The 16,842-nt window shown below is 46.9% G+C and overlaps 1 protein-coding gene across 1 annotated transcript in view; it reads left to right on the top strand.

Moving 5' to 3' along the window:
• Positions 1–16,842, top strand: part of TRAM2 (translocation associated membrane protein 2) — an 80,226-nt gene that overhangs the window by 31,585 nt on the left and 31,799 nt on the right. Inside the window, exon 2 of the mRNA XM_068279001.1 lies at positions 13,166–13,229. Coding sequence (XP_068135102.1) covers positions 13,166–13,229 — 64 coding nt within the window. The remainder of the gene's footprint in view (positions 1–13,165; positions 13,230–16,842) is intronic.

Here is a 16,842-nt window from a genome sequence, read left to right as displayed (position 1 = left end):
TTTCCAATCCTTTTTTCTGATCACCTCTATGCAAATCGATCAGAAAAACGATCGAAAAATCAGATCGGACCTGATGGAAATTATCTATTCGTCTCATCTATCTGACTGGAAATTGTATCAGGGCTGTGGAGTCGGTACAAAAATCTTCCAACTCCGACTCCTCAGTTTATGAAACCACGACTCCAACTCCGGGTGCCCAAAATTACTCCGACTCCACAGCCCTGAATTGTATGGTGTGTATTAGGCTTTAAGCCTGGCACTCACATTCCATTTAGATTGACCAATCATTGGCCAATATATTACCACTTCCATGTAGTAGGAGATGCACAATCTGTTCATAGTATTTAAAATCGGTTTGCCCTCATACTACATGGAGGTGATAAAATTGGCCAGCCTTTGGCAAATCAAAATTGTATGTGTGTGCTAGGCTTTAGTTCAACTGCCTATTTTTTATTGCCTATTATAGTTAAATTTGCATGAATTAGCAATGCTCACAGTTTTATTGCAAGGCTGTACTTTCTGCAGTAAATATATTTGTGTACCTGGCTGGCTGGCACCTGTAGCTCCATTTCCTGTTGAGTAGACTGCAGTTTTATAGGGCAGTCCTGATTTGAAACCACTCCTCTGCAGGTCATAATAACTGGCATGAGGCAGTCTTGCATGAGTTGGTAGGGGGCGCTGGCTAGTCAGCATGCAGATAGCTGCATTCAGACATTATTAAAAACTGAAAGATCAGCGGTGCTGCCAGGTAACTAGTATTGTTCAAAAGGAAATAAATATGGCAGTCACCATGTCCCTCTCTCCTTGGGTTCCCTTTAAAGAAGGATTGTCCTGCACAAAATCAGATTTCATTTACCCACTGCTCTGTTTGTTATGCAGTCTACAACCTGACCCTGCACTACAAGCACTCCAAGTCAGAAAAGTTTCTGCTGTAATAAATCTTCTCTGTTAGACTGGCTCTGTTTGGTACATTGCTAACGAGAAGGAAACTTGTCGCCTCCCATCCTACATTCTTGCTCCTCCCTGATTGGCTGAGAGAAGTTCACTGTGTTACAAAGCTGAAATCTGATCTTGCTGCGCTCACATGTTTACAAAGCAAGCTAGCTGTGACAGAGCAGGTTCTAGGAGAAAAAGAGTAAGGGAGGAAATAACATCAGTATTGGCTTCAGTCAGAGGGAACCAAGATGGCAAATGCGGACACAGAATTCTCTTTATTTACTTTATAAAATTCACTTAAATCAAACCATACACAGTACAATATATCTGTTATGTAGAGCAAGTAGTTATCTACTTATATATGTGTGTTTTTTTTCCTGGCACAGTATGGCTGACCCTGCTGCTTTAAAGAGACTCTGTAACAAAATGTTTAGCCTTTTTTCTTCTATACTATAAGTTCCTATAGCTGTTCTAATGTGCTCTGTCTTACTGCAGCCTTTCCTAGTTGCACAGTGGCTGTATTATCTGTTATATGATCTAATCTTCTCTCCTCCGTCGGGCTCAGGCAGTGAGGCTGGAATGTGCTGTGCTGCTTGTGATTGGATAGAAGCTATACACACCCTCTCCAGATCCCCTGCACACTCTGAATGACTCACACACTGAGCTACTCTCAGCCTATCACTTGCTATGTCTTTTATTTGTAAACACTGCATAAAATTGGCAATTACAAGCCAGGATTGCAGCAGGGAGTGATAGAAACAGCAAAGAGGGGCCCAGGAGAACATAATGAATAGAACTGTATGCTTTTTATTGTAAGAATTTTACAGTACAGATTCTCTAACTCCAATACTGACGTAAAAAATACAAAGCAGACCTGAAAAATTAAATACTGAAATTACCTGGGGCATTCTTCAGCCCCTCCCATAGTCCATGATATACCTCTGCGTCCTGTTCCCTGCGTTCTCTCTTCGTCAACAGCCTGGCCAGGAGTTGTGTGCAACTACACATATGCAGCCTGTCCGCGCGCCCATCTCGATAGCACACCCATTGCTGTGAGCTTCCTGCGCATGCGTGGTTCCTGGAAGAATGAACCGCACATGTGCAGAATGTGCACGCTCGTACATTGGCAGGACAGGCCTAGACCGTTTGATCCTGAGCTGCAGTAAAGCTGTTTTGAAATTTAGTTTGCACAAAACGTTTTCATTTTGGATAATGCGTTTGGGAGAATTCCTGTAACTTCCGATTGGCCTAGAGACAGAAGGCAAACTGAATTCCACGATTTTGTAGCTGTCAGCAGAACAGGAGACTGACAGCTGTGAGAGGCGGGATTTCCCTTTCCACTAACTTCCTGTCGAGTCTAGGGGACAGGAAGTGCAGGGAGAACAGGAAGTGCAGGGAGAACTCCTAAGTGGCAGAAGCCAGGTGACAGGAGGTGCAGACAGGCAGCAGGGAGCCGAGGAGTAAATTGAGGGGATGAGGAGAGGGCAAATGAGTTAGGCGGGGGAGGGGGGGGGAAGTGGCTTCTCAGGAGGAGGGGGGACAAGGTGGTGTGGGAGAAGAATAATGGGAGGAGAGGGACAGAGAGAGGGCACAGGAGTAGCTGACAGGAAGAAAGGGTTGGTAGGGAGGGCACTGAAGGAGCAGAATACTCTATCAATAAGCAGAAAGTGGGGCACAGGAGGAAGAGAGGTGGGCACAAGAGGAGAGAAGTAGCAGAGAGGTGGGCACACGAGGAGGAGAGGTGACAGTAAGGTGGGCACAGGAGTAGGAGTAGCAGATGTGGGCACAGGAGGAGGAGAGGTGACAGAGAGGTGGGCACAGGAGGAGGGGGATAGCAGAAAGGCAGGCACAGGAGGAGGGGAGTAACAGAAAGGCGGGCACAGGAGGAGGGGAGTAGCAGAAAGGTGGGCACAGGAGGAGGGGAGTAGCAGAGAGGTGGGCACAGGAGGAGGGGAGTAGCAGAGAGGTGGGCACAGGAGGAGGGGAGTAGCAGAGAGGTGGGCACAGGAGGAGGGGAGTAGCAGAGAGGTGGGCACAGGAGGAGGGGAGTAGCAGAGAGGTGGGCACAGGAGGAGGGGAGTAGCAGAGAGGTGGGCACACGAGGAGGAGAGGTGACAGTAAGGTGGGCACAGGAGTAGGAGTAGCAGATGTGGGCACAGGAGGAGGGGAGTAGCAGAAAGGTGGGCACAGGAGCAGGGGAGTAGCAGAGAGGTGGGCACAGGAGGAGGGGAGTAGCAGAGAGGTGGGCACAGGAGGAGGGGAGTAGCATAGAGGTGGGCACAGGAGGAGGGGAGTAGCATAGAGGTGGGCACAGGAGGAGGGGAGTAGCAGAGAGGTGGGCACAGGAGGGGAGTAGCAGAAAGGTGGGCACAGGAGGAGGAGGGGAGTAGCAGAGAGGTGGGCACAGGAGGGGAGTAGCAGCGAGGTGGGCCCAGGAGAAAGGAGGCAGCAGATGGCGGGGCACAAGAAGAGGAGAGTAGTGGCAGAAAGGAGGAGGCATACGAGTGGGAAAGTGGCAGAAGGGGAACACAGAAGGAGGGGAGTGGCAGATGTTGGGGCGACTGTGGAGCAGAAGTCTGTACCTGGTTGGGAGTCAGTTGCTGCAGGAAGATTCCCCTCATACAGCTGCCAGGTTACGGAGCACAAACACGGCCTACATGTACAGACTCTGCAATTCCCCCGCCAGGAGAAGAAGCCATGTTACACGATATTCTGGCTGCCTGATAACAGCGTGCGGGGGGAATTCCTCATACAATACAGATCCGTGCCCAAATCCAGTCATCAGGAACCCTGAGAGGATGCGCCAAAGTGAGTGTGTGTGTGTGTGTGTGTGTGTGTGTGTGTGTGTGTGGGGGGGGGTTTAAGAGATAGAGAAACTGGCTCATATCGGAGGACAAGGAGGCCACAGAGCGCTATAAGTGCCAATAAATACTGGTGGTAGTAGAAAGGGTTGTCTAATTTTAGAGTAAATGTACAATTTTTGGTTTACTTTGAACTTTGGTTACTCTGCTTGTGGGAATTATCCAGCCCTGATTTCCTCTTCCTCGCCGGGTGGTTGACTCCTTGTGGAGCGCTCCTCCCATTCATTCACCAATAACTCTATCACTACTTTTCACACCTATATGATCTATATATCTATATCTACCAGAGTGAATGTGGGTTGCTGTGGTTGGTGATTGTGAGGAGCGCTCCGCAGTATTTTTAAGTGTTTTTAGGGCAGGAATAGTGTAAGTGGTTTTGATACTATAACTTTTTGTTCTAATGGGGAGATTGCAAGACATGGCTGGAGGCTCGGTGAGTTTTTGCAGGAGTAGGTTTGTGTGTGTTTTTTTTTGTTTTGTTTTGTTTTTTTAGCCGGCTGCTCAAGCGCATGCACATGTATCAGGTGATCTCTACTGGCTTCGGATACTGGGGACTATGCTGTAATAGAGGACTTCTGCTTTCAGTTTCAATGTTTTCTGCTAGTAGAGAGAGATCAAAGCATTCCAAGAATGTACAGCACAGTGAGTTCTGCCGACTGAGGTCAAAAGCAGAGCACTTATCTCAAACGAGAGAACTATTGAAGCTGCTAATGTGTAAATCAGTATGGTAGTCGTCACTTTATAGCCAGTAGTTACCAGCAGTAATGGTGAGCGTGCAAAGCTATGGCGATAATTTGAGGTAAGGATGTAAAGATCTGCACAAGGCTATAACGCCCCCCTTGTATTTTGGCATAACGCAGCATTATGCACTTCCTTGCATACTATCAGGCAGGTGTCACACCGGGCTGTGTTTGGAGAGGGAGTGCTGAGATTTGCAGTAGCAGATACCTGGTAATCTAATCTGGCGGCTGGAATCGCAGAGACACACAACCCCGTCTGTGTCCGCCGCTCTGTTTTCCCCGCCGCTAAGCAACGCCGCTAAGAATGTCTTCCAGGAACTCTGCTTTCAAAGCACAGCGCTGAGATCCGCAGCCACAGAGCAGGCGGTCCACGTCAGCGACCTGTCTGGCCTGCACACCTGCGTACAGCACTAGGCCGCCATTGTCAGGCCAGACTGCGGAACAGAGGAATGTGCTTCAGCGATGTCGCCTGGGGACCTTTTAAAAGGCTCTGTCCTTTTTTAAGTGGTTCCTGCTGATTTTAGCTATTTTTTATTATTCATGGAAAGCTCCTTTTTTTTTTTTTTTTTTTTTTTTTTTTTTTTTTCCAGTCAATAATGACCAATAAATAATAATTTCCTTGAACACCGTAGAGTCAGACGTTGCAATAGGGGATGCCAAGGTTGTGATCGTAGAGGGGCCCTGAGGAGACCTCCCTTATCTGCAGTATTAGCTCTCTATTGGTCCTGTGCTTCTAATAATCACTTCTATAGATGCTTTGAGTAGTAGTAATCATTAAAGTGGAGCTGAACTCCTGCACCGGACAAAAGAAAACAGAGAAATGCACCCTGTGTGTATCTAGTGAGTTTAGCCTTAAGGTAGCCATACACTGGTCGATTTGCCATTAGATCGACCAGCTGACAGATCCCTATCTGATTGAATCTGATCAGAGAGGGATCGTATGGCTGGCTTTACTGCAAACAGATTGTGAATCGATTTCAGCCTGAAACCAATCACAATCTGTTGAGCTGCTCCTGACGCCTGTCCCGCCCCCCCCCCCCCCCCCGTATACATTACCTGACGCTGGCTCCCGGGCGTCTTCTCCACGCTGCACCGCACCGCTCTGTTCCGGCTCCATCCCGGCGCTTCCTGTGTCACTCAGTGACCAGGAAGTTCAAATAGAGCGCCCTCTATTTGAACTTCCTGGTCACTGCAGTGACACAGGAAGCGCCGGGATGGAGCCGGAACAGAGCGGTGCAGCGTGGAGAAGATGACCGGGAGCCAGCATCAGGTAATGTATACCTGATCGGATGCCGCTAGCGACGCGCACCCTACCCGCTGGCGATCGAGGGTAATTTCCCCGCACGGCGCGATCGACGGACCGATCTGATTTCAGGAGGAAATCGGATCGGCGGGTGCGTTTAGCGCGAACGATTGGCAGCAGATTCGATCCCAGGATCGAATCTGCTGTCGAAACGGCCGCGAATCGGGCCAGTGTATGGCCACCTTTATTTCCCTCATTTGTGTCTAATCACTAGTTGTAATCTGATCTCTCCCCTGTGTCATATGACTGCCAATGGCAGATGTGCACATTTGAAAGCACAGGCTGCAGTGTTCTCCCCAGGCTCTTTTAGCCTAGTGCTCCACCCAGCTAGATTTGGTGACCACCCGGCTGTCTTCGGCTCACCTCCTCACCTCCTCCTATGCTGTAAGCAGAGCTGCCCTGCATTTTCATCTCGCCCCACCCGGCTACTTTTTCATGCCACCCGGCTACTATTTCATGCCACCCGGCTAGAAACAAATTCTGGGGAGAACACTGTGCTGTAAACAATATGCCAGCTTCCATGAATCAGGAAGTAGAAACTGTGCAGATTTATTTTAGGATTTGTATCATTTGTAACAAAGCAATGTTCTTTGTTTAAAGGATACCTGAACTGACATGTGACATGAGGTAGACATGTGTATGTACAGTGCCTAGCACACTAATAACTATGCTGTGTTCCTTTTTTTTCTTTCTCTGTCTGAAAGAGTTAAATATCAGGTATGTAAGTGGCTGACTCAGTCCTGACTCAGACAGGAAGTGACTACAGGGTGACCCTCACTGATAAGAAATTCCCCTTTTATCTCTTTCTTGCTCTCAGAAGCCATATTCTGCTAGGAAAGTGTTTTATAGTTGGAATTTCTTATCAGTTAGGGTCACACTCTTGTCACTTCCTGTCTGAGTCAGGACTTGAGTCAGCCACTTACATACCTGATATTTAACTCTTTCGGGCAGAGAAAGAAAAAAAGGAACACAGCATAGTTATTTGTGTGCTTGGCACTGTACACACCCATGTCTATCTCATCATGTCACTTCAGGTATCCTTTAAAGGTTATTATGCAGTTGTGTATCTTTTAGAGCAGAGAGGACATTCTGAGTTCAGGTCTGCTTTAACAAACTGTTCCCCATCCCCTTCTTGAACCTCAGACGCACTGGTTTTCCTTGGCAGGCTTTGGTGCGCTGTATCAATTATGTATAGAGTGCTTGGGGGGCCCATGTAAAACTTGCACTGGGGCCTATAGCTCCTCAGCAACACCACTGGGTGTGCTGCAAAGTAGGCATCAGTCCTGCGTGTGTCACACAGCGTTTTTGGTTAGATGGCCGATTGGTGTGTGTGTGTGTGGATCAGTCATTGCACACGTGTGTGGCATCTTTGCTTTTCTGACTGATCGCTGATTGGAACGATTGATCCATAGAAAGGTTGGCCTCAGACACCCCTCATGTACCAGCCCTTCAAAATATTGGGATTAGATTCCATGGGCCTCAAGGAAACCTGACCAAATTGCTGTGGGCAGGAAGTGGCCGTGGGTCCGCTCAATGAGACTAGCGCTACAGCTGCTTCCTACTGCTGATAAAGTGAACCTCCGGACTAAAAATCTACTCAGCAGCACTGAAAAGGCCTGGTGTTTCTTTAACAGTTTCACAGCATCAGAACTTTGTTTTTCATACCCAAGCCTCATTTTTAGCTGCACAGAAGAAAACTGCCCGGGCATTTTTTCCCCTGATGCTGTGCAAAGCATGATGGGATGTCTGATGATGTTGTTCTCGTTGCCTAGCGCGCACAGATGGGAGGGGTGATCAGGACACAGGACAGTTGGAACTGTGTCTCATGCTCCCTGTCACCTCCTTTCAAAGTCTGCATCTCCAGTGCAGGGGATCCCAGGACACCGGAGCTGCGGCAAGGGGCATATCAGCTGCCAGGGGCTGGAGGAAGCAACGGCTAAGTAGATCCTTTTATTTTTATTTTTTTATATATATTTATTTCCTTGGATCCTCCCTTTTTATAAGGAAATAAATATGGCAGTCTCCATATTCCTCTCACTACCGATGTCCTTTAACCCTTTGCCAACCGCTCCATGCCAATTGGCCTGAACACGGCGGGAGACCCAGGACCACTCCACGCCAATTGGTGTGAAGTCCTAGGGCGGAGTCATCCCCGCTTGGATGACTGAGCTCTGCTCTGTCATCAGTCTACCAGCGGCGATCGTCGCTAGGAGACTGTTAGACGAAACCGCCGTCTGTGTACTCATTACAGCGCTGCAATTTACATCAGCACTGTACTGGGGACAGCGGTGTGACACTGCAGTCCCCCTGGGCGGCAGAGACGTGATCCACTGTCATAGGCTGAGGAAAAATTATTTTAAAAAAATAGGGAAATTTATTTAAAAGATAAACACATCAATCTTTATTAAAAAATAAACAAACACTGGAGCACCAATCAGAGCCCACCAACAGAAACTCTGTTGGTGGGCAGAAAAGGGGAGGGGGGAATCACTTGTGTACTGAGTTGTACGGCCCTGCAGCGAGCCCTTAAAGCTACAGTGGCCTAATTTGTAAAAAATGGCCTGGTCACTAGGGGGTTTAATACCTTAAAGAGGCACTGTAGTTACATACAGTAGAATGCAGTAAATTATTCAGGACTAGTCATTTAAACTATTACATAAAATGCATCAATATTATAAACAATAAGCAATGTTATTCATTATGTTATGTTCACTGCAGTTCCTCTTTAAGCTGTGGTGGTTTATTTTTTTCATGGAGTTTAATGAAGTCTGGAAATAAACGATTAAAGTTGTATTTTTATGACAGCCCGGAGCGAGGGAGCGTTTTACGGTATTTACTCAAGTAATGAAATGGTTCCATTAGGAATGGCTGTGAGGTCACGCGTATTGCCGGAGCCTCCAGGGTAACTGCGGAGACTCCATTACGGAAACTGAAGCGTCTTCGGCTGTCGGACAGAACAAACCTCACAGAAACGCGCCTATTAAAGCCATTCTAATGAGGGGCTGCCTGGCCTTCCCCACGCCAGGATCGCTCAGGACACCCAATTATAGTGCCTGTCCTGCTTTTCTAAAAGCAGCGATTGTAATGTGCATTATAGCAAGGGAAAAGGACTTAAAGGGGAACTGAAGAGAGAGGTATATGGAGGCTGTCATGTTTATTTCCTTTTAGACAATACCAGTTGCCTGGCAGCCCTGCTGATCCTCTGCCTCTAATACTATTAGCCATAGCCCCTGAACAAGCATGCAGCAGATTAGGTGTTTCAGTGCTTCAGACTTATAAGTCAGATCTGACAAGACTAGCTGCATGCTTGTTTCTGGTTTTAATCAGATACTACTGCCGAGAAATAGACCAGCAGGGCCGCCAGGTAACTGGTATTGATTAAAAGGAAATAAACATGACATCCTCCATATACCTCTCTCTTCAGTTCCCCTTTAAGCCTTGTTCACACTTAGGGCTCTTTCACACTAGAGGCTGCGGTAGAAAAGGCTGAAAGTCAGCCTTTTGCTTAACGCCAATACATAGCGTTTTCAAAGCCTTTTGAAAGAGTTTTACAGCCCATATGAAAACGTCCTTTTTTTTTTCTTCTATAAAAATAAGTGAACAAGATAGCTGTAAAACGCTTTGAAAACGCTTTGAAAACGTTGAAGTTGGCGTTTTCCATTGACTATCATTGAAACGCCAACAGCCAACTTCGGCTGTAAACAGCCCTGAAAAAGCTCCTGGGAGCGTTGAAACGCAACGCTCCAAAACGCCAAGTTAGATGTGAAAGGTAAAATGAAAGTCTATGGACTTTCTTTTACCTAGCAAAACGCCAACTTCGGTCGTGGCGTTAAAACACAGAAAAATCCCTCTGGTGTGAAAGGGCCCTAAGGGTGCTTTTTGGCTTTTTTTTTAAAGGATACCCGAAGTGACATGATGAGATAGACATGTGTATGTACAGTGCCTAGCACACTAATAACTAGGCTGTGTTCCTTTTTTTTCTTTCTCTGCCAGAAAGAGTTAAATATCAGGTATGCAAGTGACTGACTCAGACAGGAAGTGACTACAGTGTGACCCTCACTGATAAGAGATTCCAACTATAAAACACTTTCCTAGCAGAAAATGGCTTCTGAGACCAAGAAAGAGATAAAAAAAAAAAGGGTAATTTCTTATCAGTGAGGGTGTAAAGTTCCCTAGGTACACCACTGGTGGGCGCGTGTATGTGTGCATGCTGTGTGTATGTGTGTGTGCATACACACGTCAGTGACAGTTATACGTGTTGTGTGTGTGGGCGCGTGTATGCGTGCGTGTGTGCACACGTCAGTGACAGTTATACGTGTTGTGTGTGTGCACACGTCAGTGACAGTTATACGTGTTGTGTGTGTGTGGGCGCGTGTATGCGTGCGTGTGTGCATACACACGTCAGTGACAGTTATACGTGTTGTGTGTGTGGGCGCGTGTATGCGTGCGTGTGTGCACACGTCAGTGACAGTTATACGTGTTGTGTGTGTAGGCGCGTGTATGTGTGTGTGCATACACACGTCAGTGACAGTTATACGTGTTGTGTGTGTGTGGGCGCGTGTATGCGTGCGTGTGTGCACACGTCAGTGACAGTTACACGTGTTGTGTGTGTGGGCTCGTGTATGCGTGCGTGTGTGCACACGTCAGTGACAGTTATACGTGTTGTGTGTGTGGGCGCATGTATGCGTGCATGTGTGCACACGTCAGTGACAGTTATACGTGTTGTGTGTGTGATGGCGCGTGTATGTGTGTGTGCATACACACGTCAGTGACAGTTATACGTGTTGTGTGTGTGGGCGCGTGTATGCGCGCTTGTGTGCACACGTCAGTGACAGTTTTACGTGTTGTGTGTGTTGGCGCGTGTATGCGTGTGTGCACACGTCAGTGACAGTTATACGTGTTATGTGTGTGTGGGCGCGTGTATGCGCGCTTGTGTGCACACGTCAGTGACAGTTTTACGTGTTGTGTGTGTTGGCGCGTGTATGCGTGTGTGCACACGTCAGTGACAGTTATACGTGTTATGTGTGTGTGTGCGCGTGTATGCGTGCGTGTGTGCACACGTCAGTGACAGTTATACGTGTGTGTGTGTGCGCGTGTATGCGTGCGTGTGTGCACACGTCAGTGACAGTTATCCCTTCACAGTTGTCAAACCATCTCTTTGATCAGCTCCACCCATGTTCTTTGTGAGCCCTCTGCTCCCTGTTGGCATAGGCACAAGTATGTGTGTTGTAGTATGTGTGGTGGAAGGTTTGCCTAGTAGGTTAAGCCGTCTCCAGAGGTGTGTTGTTAGCTGGAATGTCAGGTACGTGCCTGCAGCTGTCTCCATTTCTCTGTCAGCTTATTGACCTACTTTGTTGTCAGATTGTTGGAATCTCAGAATATCAGTTCAGGTCAGTGCAGTTTTTTTTTTTTTCTAATGCATTTTGAAGCGGACCTGAACTCAGAACTTTCTCTCTGCTCTAAAATATAAGCAACAGCATATTACAATTTAAAGAAAAACATTTTTGTTACAGGTGATGCAAATACTGCAATAAATCTGCAGTGTGTCTACTCCCTGCTTTCGTGGAAACAGACGTAGGGGTAACATCCTGTGTTTAGAAATTAGCCGCTCTGCTGAGGCAGAGGAGATTCCTGAGCTTACACAGCTGAGAAATCAAATGAATGTGGTAATAAGTTACAGATGAGGGGGAATTGGACAAGCTAAACTTCCTATCTATGCTTTCTTTCTGTCCTGTGCAAGAGATCAGGTTCAGAACACCATTTTGAAATTCATTTATGAGCAAAAATGTTGTGGGTGGGGCAGAGGAGGACTAGTTTTTTGCAACCTCCCCCCAGCCCCCCCCCCCCCCCCCCACTTTGCATTTAATTCATAGATACTCTTCAAAATCACTAGACACTTCTACGATTTCAAATCGATCGCGATCAGCGCTTTATTAGCACTGTACCGTGATCGCTGCAGAATCGCCCCAATAAATGCTGCAGGTAACACTTCTGCGATTGGCGCTAATTGCAAAACGCCCACGATTTGCGATAATCGCCGCAGTGAGAACACTGCCATAGGGTAACAAAGCACTAGTGTTTTATTAATTAGCGGGAGTCGCTCGCTAATCACTTAAATGTGAATGGGCCGTTAGTCACTTGGCTTCAGCTGGCAGAGCAGCCACAGTCCTCCCTGCTAAGTGAGTAAAGGGGAGGAGACTTTATGGGAATGTAGTAGTAAACAGGCAGCTGTAGGTTGCTAAGGATCTATGAATTATAAACGTTTTATACATACCTGGTGCTTCCTCCAGCCCCTACCGCACGGACCACTCCCACGCCATCTTCCTCCGCCTCCTCCAGCTCCGGGTCTTGTAACAAGAGAAGTGCGCCTTCTACGTATGTCTCCGGAAGCTGTGTAAATAGCGCACTTCTCTTGCACAGACTGGCCGCGACTGGCTGAGCTTACGGGACCTGGTACCGGAGATAGAGAAGGCTGAGGGCGGCGGCGTGGGAGCGATCCGTGCGGATGGGGCTGGAGGGAGCCCCAGGTATGTATAAAACTTTTATATTTTCTCAGCTTTGTTACACTTTAAAGAGACTCCGTAACAAAAATTACATCCTGTTTTTTATCATCCTACAAGTTCAAAAAGCTATTCTAATGTGTTCTGGCTTACTGCAGCACTTTGTACTATCACAGTCTCTGTAATAAATCAATGTATCTTTCCCTTGTCAGACTTGTCGGCCTGTGTCTGGAAGGCTGCCAAGTTCTTCAGTGTTGTGGTTCTGCTATGAACTCCCCCTTCCAGGCCCCTCTCTGCACACTGCCTGTGTATTATTTAGGATTAGAGCAGCTTCTCTCTTCTCTCTTATCTTTTACAAGCTGGATAAATCGTCCTCTGAGCTGGCTGGGCTTTCACATACTGAAGAATTACAGACAAGGGCAGACCTGTTTGCAGGAAGAAACGAGCAGCCTGAAACTTCAGTGCATGAGAACAGGGGGAAAGAAACACACAAATGATCTCTTGAGATTCAAAAGGAAGGCTGTATACAGCCTGCTTGTGTATGGATGTATTTGCTATGTGTGGACATACTGTACATCAACCTACTTCCTGTTTTGGTAGCCATTTTGTTTGTTTATAAACAAACTTTTTAAAACTGTTTTTAACCACTTTTAATGCGGCGAGGAGCGGTGAAATTGTGTCAGAGGGTAATAGGAGATGTCCCCTAAGGCACTTGTATGTTTACTTTTGTGCGATTTTAACAGTACAGATTCTCTTTAAGATAAACAAATAGTACTATAATTTATATACTAATATGACCTTTTTTTCCGTTCTTGTGCTCCACAGGTCACCGCTAAAACTGCCTTTATCTTCATCTTACCTCAGTATAACAGCAGCCTCTCAGCTCTCGGTAAGCAAAGTACTTCACTTTATCCATACATTGCTTTAGAGGTTTTAGCTACCAATTATAAAAGTGCCATTCTGAAAAAATGAAACCAGCCACTAGAGGGCAGTGTCTCGAAGGGCTTGGCTACAGCAGGTAGGTCATTGCTGCTTCTGATCAGAATAGTGATGGGAATTCCGGCTCTTCTCAGAGAATTGGCTCTTCTGAATCGGCTCCCATTAAAGAGCCGGCTCTTACGGCTCTGAATCGGCTCTTCATTAAATGTCACTAGACACCACTCAGAATCGGAGTAAAAGCCCCGCCCCCATCTCCATGACTGCTTATCTGACTAGGGCAATCCCTCCTGCTACTGCTCTGCTCCCCCCCATACATCCGCCCCATACACACCTACAAGCTGAAAGAGGACTACATCTCCCAGCATGCCTCAGCGCCCTTCATCACAGAGCAAAGCAGAGCTGTGTGGGCGGCTGAGGCATCGGCTCTTTTAAAACTGAGAACCGGCTCTTGTCGTTCGCAGCAAAGAGCCACATACGTTAGGATGAGCCTGTGGTTCCCTTGTTGTATGTTTCTAAAGCCTCGTACACATGAGGCACAAATGTAGCAAGCCAAAAAAAAAAAAAAGCAGCGTCAGCTGGTCGCCATGTCCCTCTGTGCAACCCCCACCCCGGAAGCTTCGTCCGTGGTAAGTGGGTTGCTGTCGCTAGTCCACATACTCACGGCGGACTAGCGACAGTTCTGGCGACAGCTCCGACGGTTCGAGGCACGCGCGTCATACGCAAGGGTGACCTGTGGCCGCAACGTGCGCGTGCCACGTGGTTGCGGCGACAGCCGTAGCCCGTGTGTATGAGCCATAAAGGACAACTGTAATGAGAGGGATATGGAGGCTGCCATATTGATTTCCTTTTAAGCAATACCAGTTGCCTGGCTGTCCTGCTGATCCTCTGCCTTTAATACTTTTACCCACAGTCCCTGAACAAGCATGCGGCAGATCAGGTGTTTCTGACTGGAGTAGCTGCATGCTTGTACAAGTATGTGACTCTGACACTACTGTAGCCAAAGAGATCAGCAGGACAGCCAGGGAACTGGTGGTGTTTTCAAAGGAAATAAATATGGCAGCCTGCATATCCCTCTTATTTCTGTTGTCCTTTAAAGGTCTATACCATACTTTTAAAGGCAACACAGTAACCAAGCAGCTCAGGGTGACCCAAAACCACTAAGAAAGTAAAGGAGACTAAAAGAAAAGACCACCTACTAAAAAGCAATGCTTAGTGTGGTGTGCCTTCTTAATACAGAAGGTACTTGCCATAATTTAGCTTTAAGTGAACATAGGTGGTTACCCACAATGCACTGCCACTGAATATGCAAATAATCTCTTTATGCCCCTGAAGTCAGGCTTGAATCCAGAACTGCTGTTGTATAAGCAAGCCTGCAGCTTTAAATTTTACAGAGACGCATCAACCCCACATGTAGACAGCCTGTTTCGAACGCTTGGTCCTCATCAGTACATGGCAGGGACTGATATGGCTCTATGGCAGGGGTAGGGAACCTATAGCTCACATACAAATCAGTAGGGGTTGATTCACTAAGCTACACTGCTCAAGCATCACAGCTTACTGTGGCAGCGCAAGTAACATTTTCAAAGTAGGCACACTACTGCTGTAGCATGCACTACTTACTGGGGCTCCCCCCAAAACTAACAGCCGCTCCAATTGTCCCGCCCTGGACCCTGTCAGGTCCAGTGACTTTGTAGGATGAGATACCCGGACTTTGATTGGCCCAATAGGCTGCCTGTCACTTGACAAGCAGCCTATTGGGCCAAAATGCTGGAATCTCGTACAAAGTGAATCAACCCCCAAGTCAGCTAGCTAATTGCACAAGCGGTTAGTCGGTATTTCTCCTGTCTGGCTCTCGGGGAAATTCCTGATGTTGCTGAAACCCAAGAGAAGCTGAAGACGTGTCTGACACTTCCGCTGCCCAACGGATCAACTGTATACACATTACCATGGCAACAGGGGCGTGAGCCGTACTGTCCCAATTTGAAACATATTGTATGTCTCTCACGGAATTACATTTTAAAATATCTGGCGTTTATGGCTCTCTCAGCCAAAAAGGATCCTGACCCCTGCCCTGTGAGATAGGGCTTGGACTAGTACAACAGAGAAACCAAGCAGCTCGGGGTGACCCAAGAAGGCAAACCACACTTGGGGCCCGTTTCCACTTGTGCGGTGCGAATTAGTCGCGGAAAACACAAAAACGGATTCGCACGCAGATGCGAATTTTACCGCGAATTCGTGGGCGTTTTCGCATACGTTAATGAGTATGCGAATTTAACCATGTCAGTGCCTGTGTGCTTTTACATTGATTTTATGCGAAAATTCCCAGAAATTCGCGGTAAAATTCACATACGAAAACGCTTGCGAATTTCCTATTAAATACATTGTATGCGAATCTCGCACCGCAAGGCGGTGTGCGAATTCTGAGGGTTCTGCCGTGCAGATTTTTTCTGCATAGAAAAATGCTCAGAAATCCTCACACGTGGAAACAGTCCCATCCACTTGTGTTGTCTATGCGAATCTGCATGCAGGAAACGCTTGCAGATTCCCTCTAGTGGAAACGGGCCCTGAGGCTCCCTGCACACTGCATGCGATTCGGATTCCGCTTTTTAATCGTTTTTTACATCCGATTACTGCATGTTGCATTTTTGATCCGTTTTTTTGTTGAATGCATTCAGGGAAAATCGGAATTAAAAAATAGGAATCGCAAAACGGATTTGCAGTGTGCAGGGAGCCTAAGCATTGCTTTTTTTTTAGTAAGAGGGCCTGTCGGTCTCTTTTAGTTCCCTATTCTTTCCTTGTGGTACTGGGTCACCACAAGCTGCTTAAAGGACCTAGATCGCGAAAATCTTACAATTTTTAACACATGTAAACATATACAAATAAGAAGTACGTTTCTTCCAGAGTAAAATGAGCCATAAATTACTTTTCTCCTATGTTGCTGTCACTTACAGTAGGTAGTAGAAATCTGACATTACCAACAGATTTTGGACTAACCCATCTTCTCATGAGGGGGTTCTCAGGGTTTTCTTTATTTTTAAAAGCACTTAGTGAATGGCAGTTGCTCCATCCAACTGCCAAAAAATTGTGCAGTGAGCAGGGAGGCTGGCCAGCGTCTTTGTATGATTCCTTTTCTTGGAGAGTATTTATAAAGAATAAAGGCCATGCTGAGAATCCCCTATGGAGAGATGGACTAGCCCAAAATCTGTCAGTAATGTCAGATTTCTACTACCTACTGTAAGTGACAGCAACATAGGAGAGAAGTAATTTATGGCTCATTTTACTCTGGGAGAAATGTACGTCTTATTTGTATGTGTTTTAAATTTTAGGATTTTCGCGACAGTTCCTCTTTAAGTATTCTGTTGTTTTGGTCCAAGCCCTTGTCCCATAGAGCCATATCAACCCCTGCCATGCACTGAGGAGGACCAACAGTCTGAAACAGGGTGTCTGCATGTGAGGTTGGTGTGGCTCTGTAAGATTTAACGCTATAGGCCCACTATACACCAGCGGTTCTGGATTCTTTAGATTATGAACACACTAGGCAGGATCGCATGTGCGATTTCCAC

The sequence above is a fragment of the Hyperolius riggenbachi genome, chromosome 4 (genome assembly GCF_040937935.1).
Source record: "Hyperolius riggenbachi isolate aHypRig1 chromosome 4, aHypRig1.pri, whole genome shotgun sequence".
Classification (NCBI taxonomy): domain Eukaryota; kingdom Metazoa; phylum Chordata; class Amphibia; order Anura; family Hyperoliidae; genus Hyperolius; species Hyperolius riggenbachi.
This window is presented reverse-complemented; position numbering and strand designations above follow the sequence as displayed.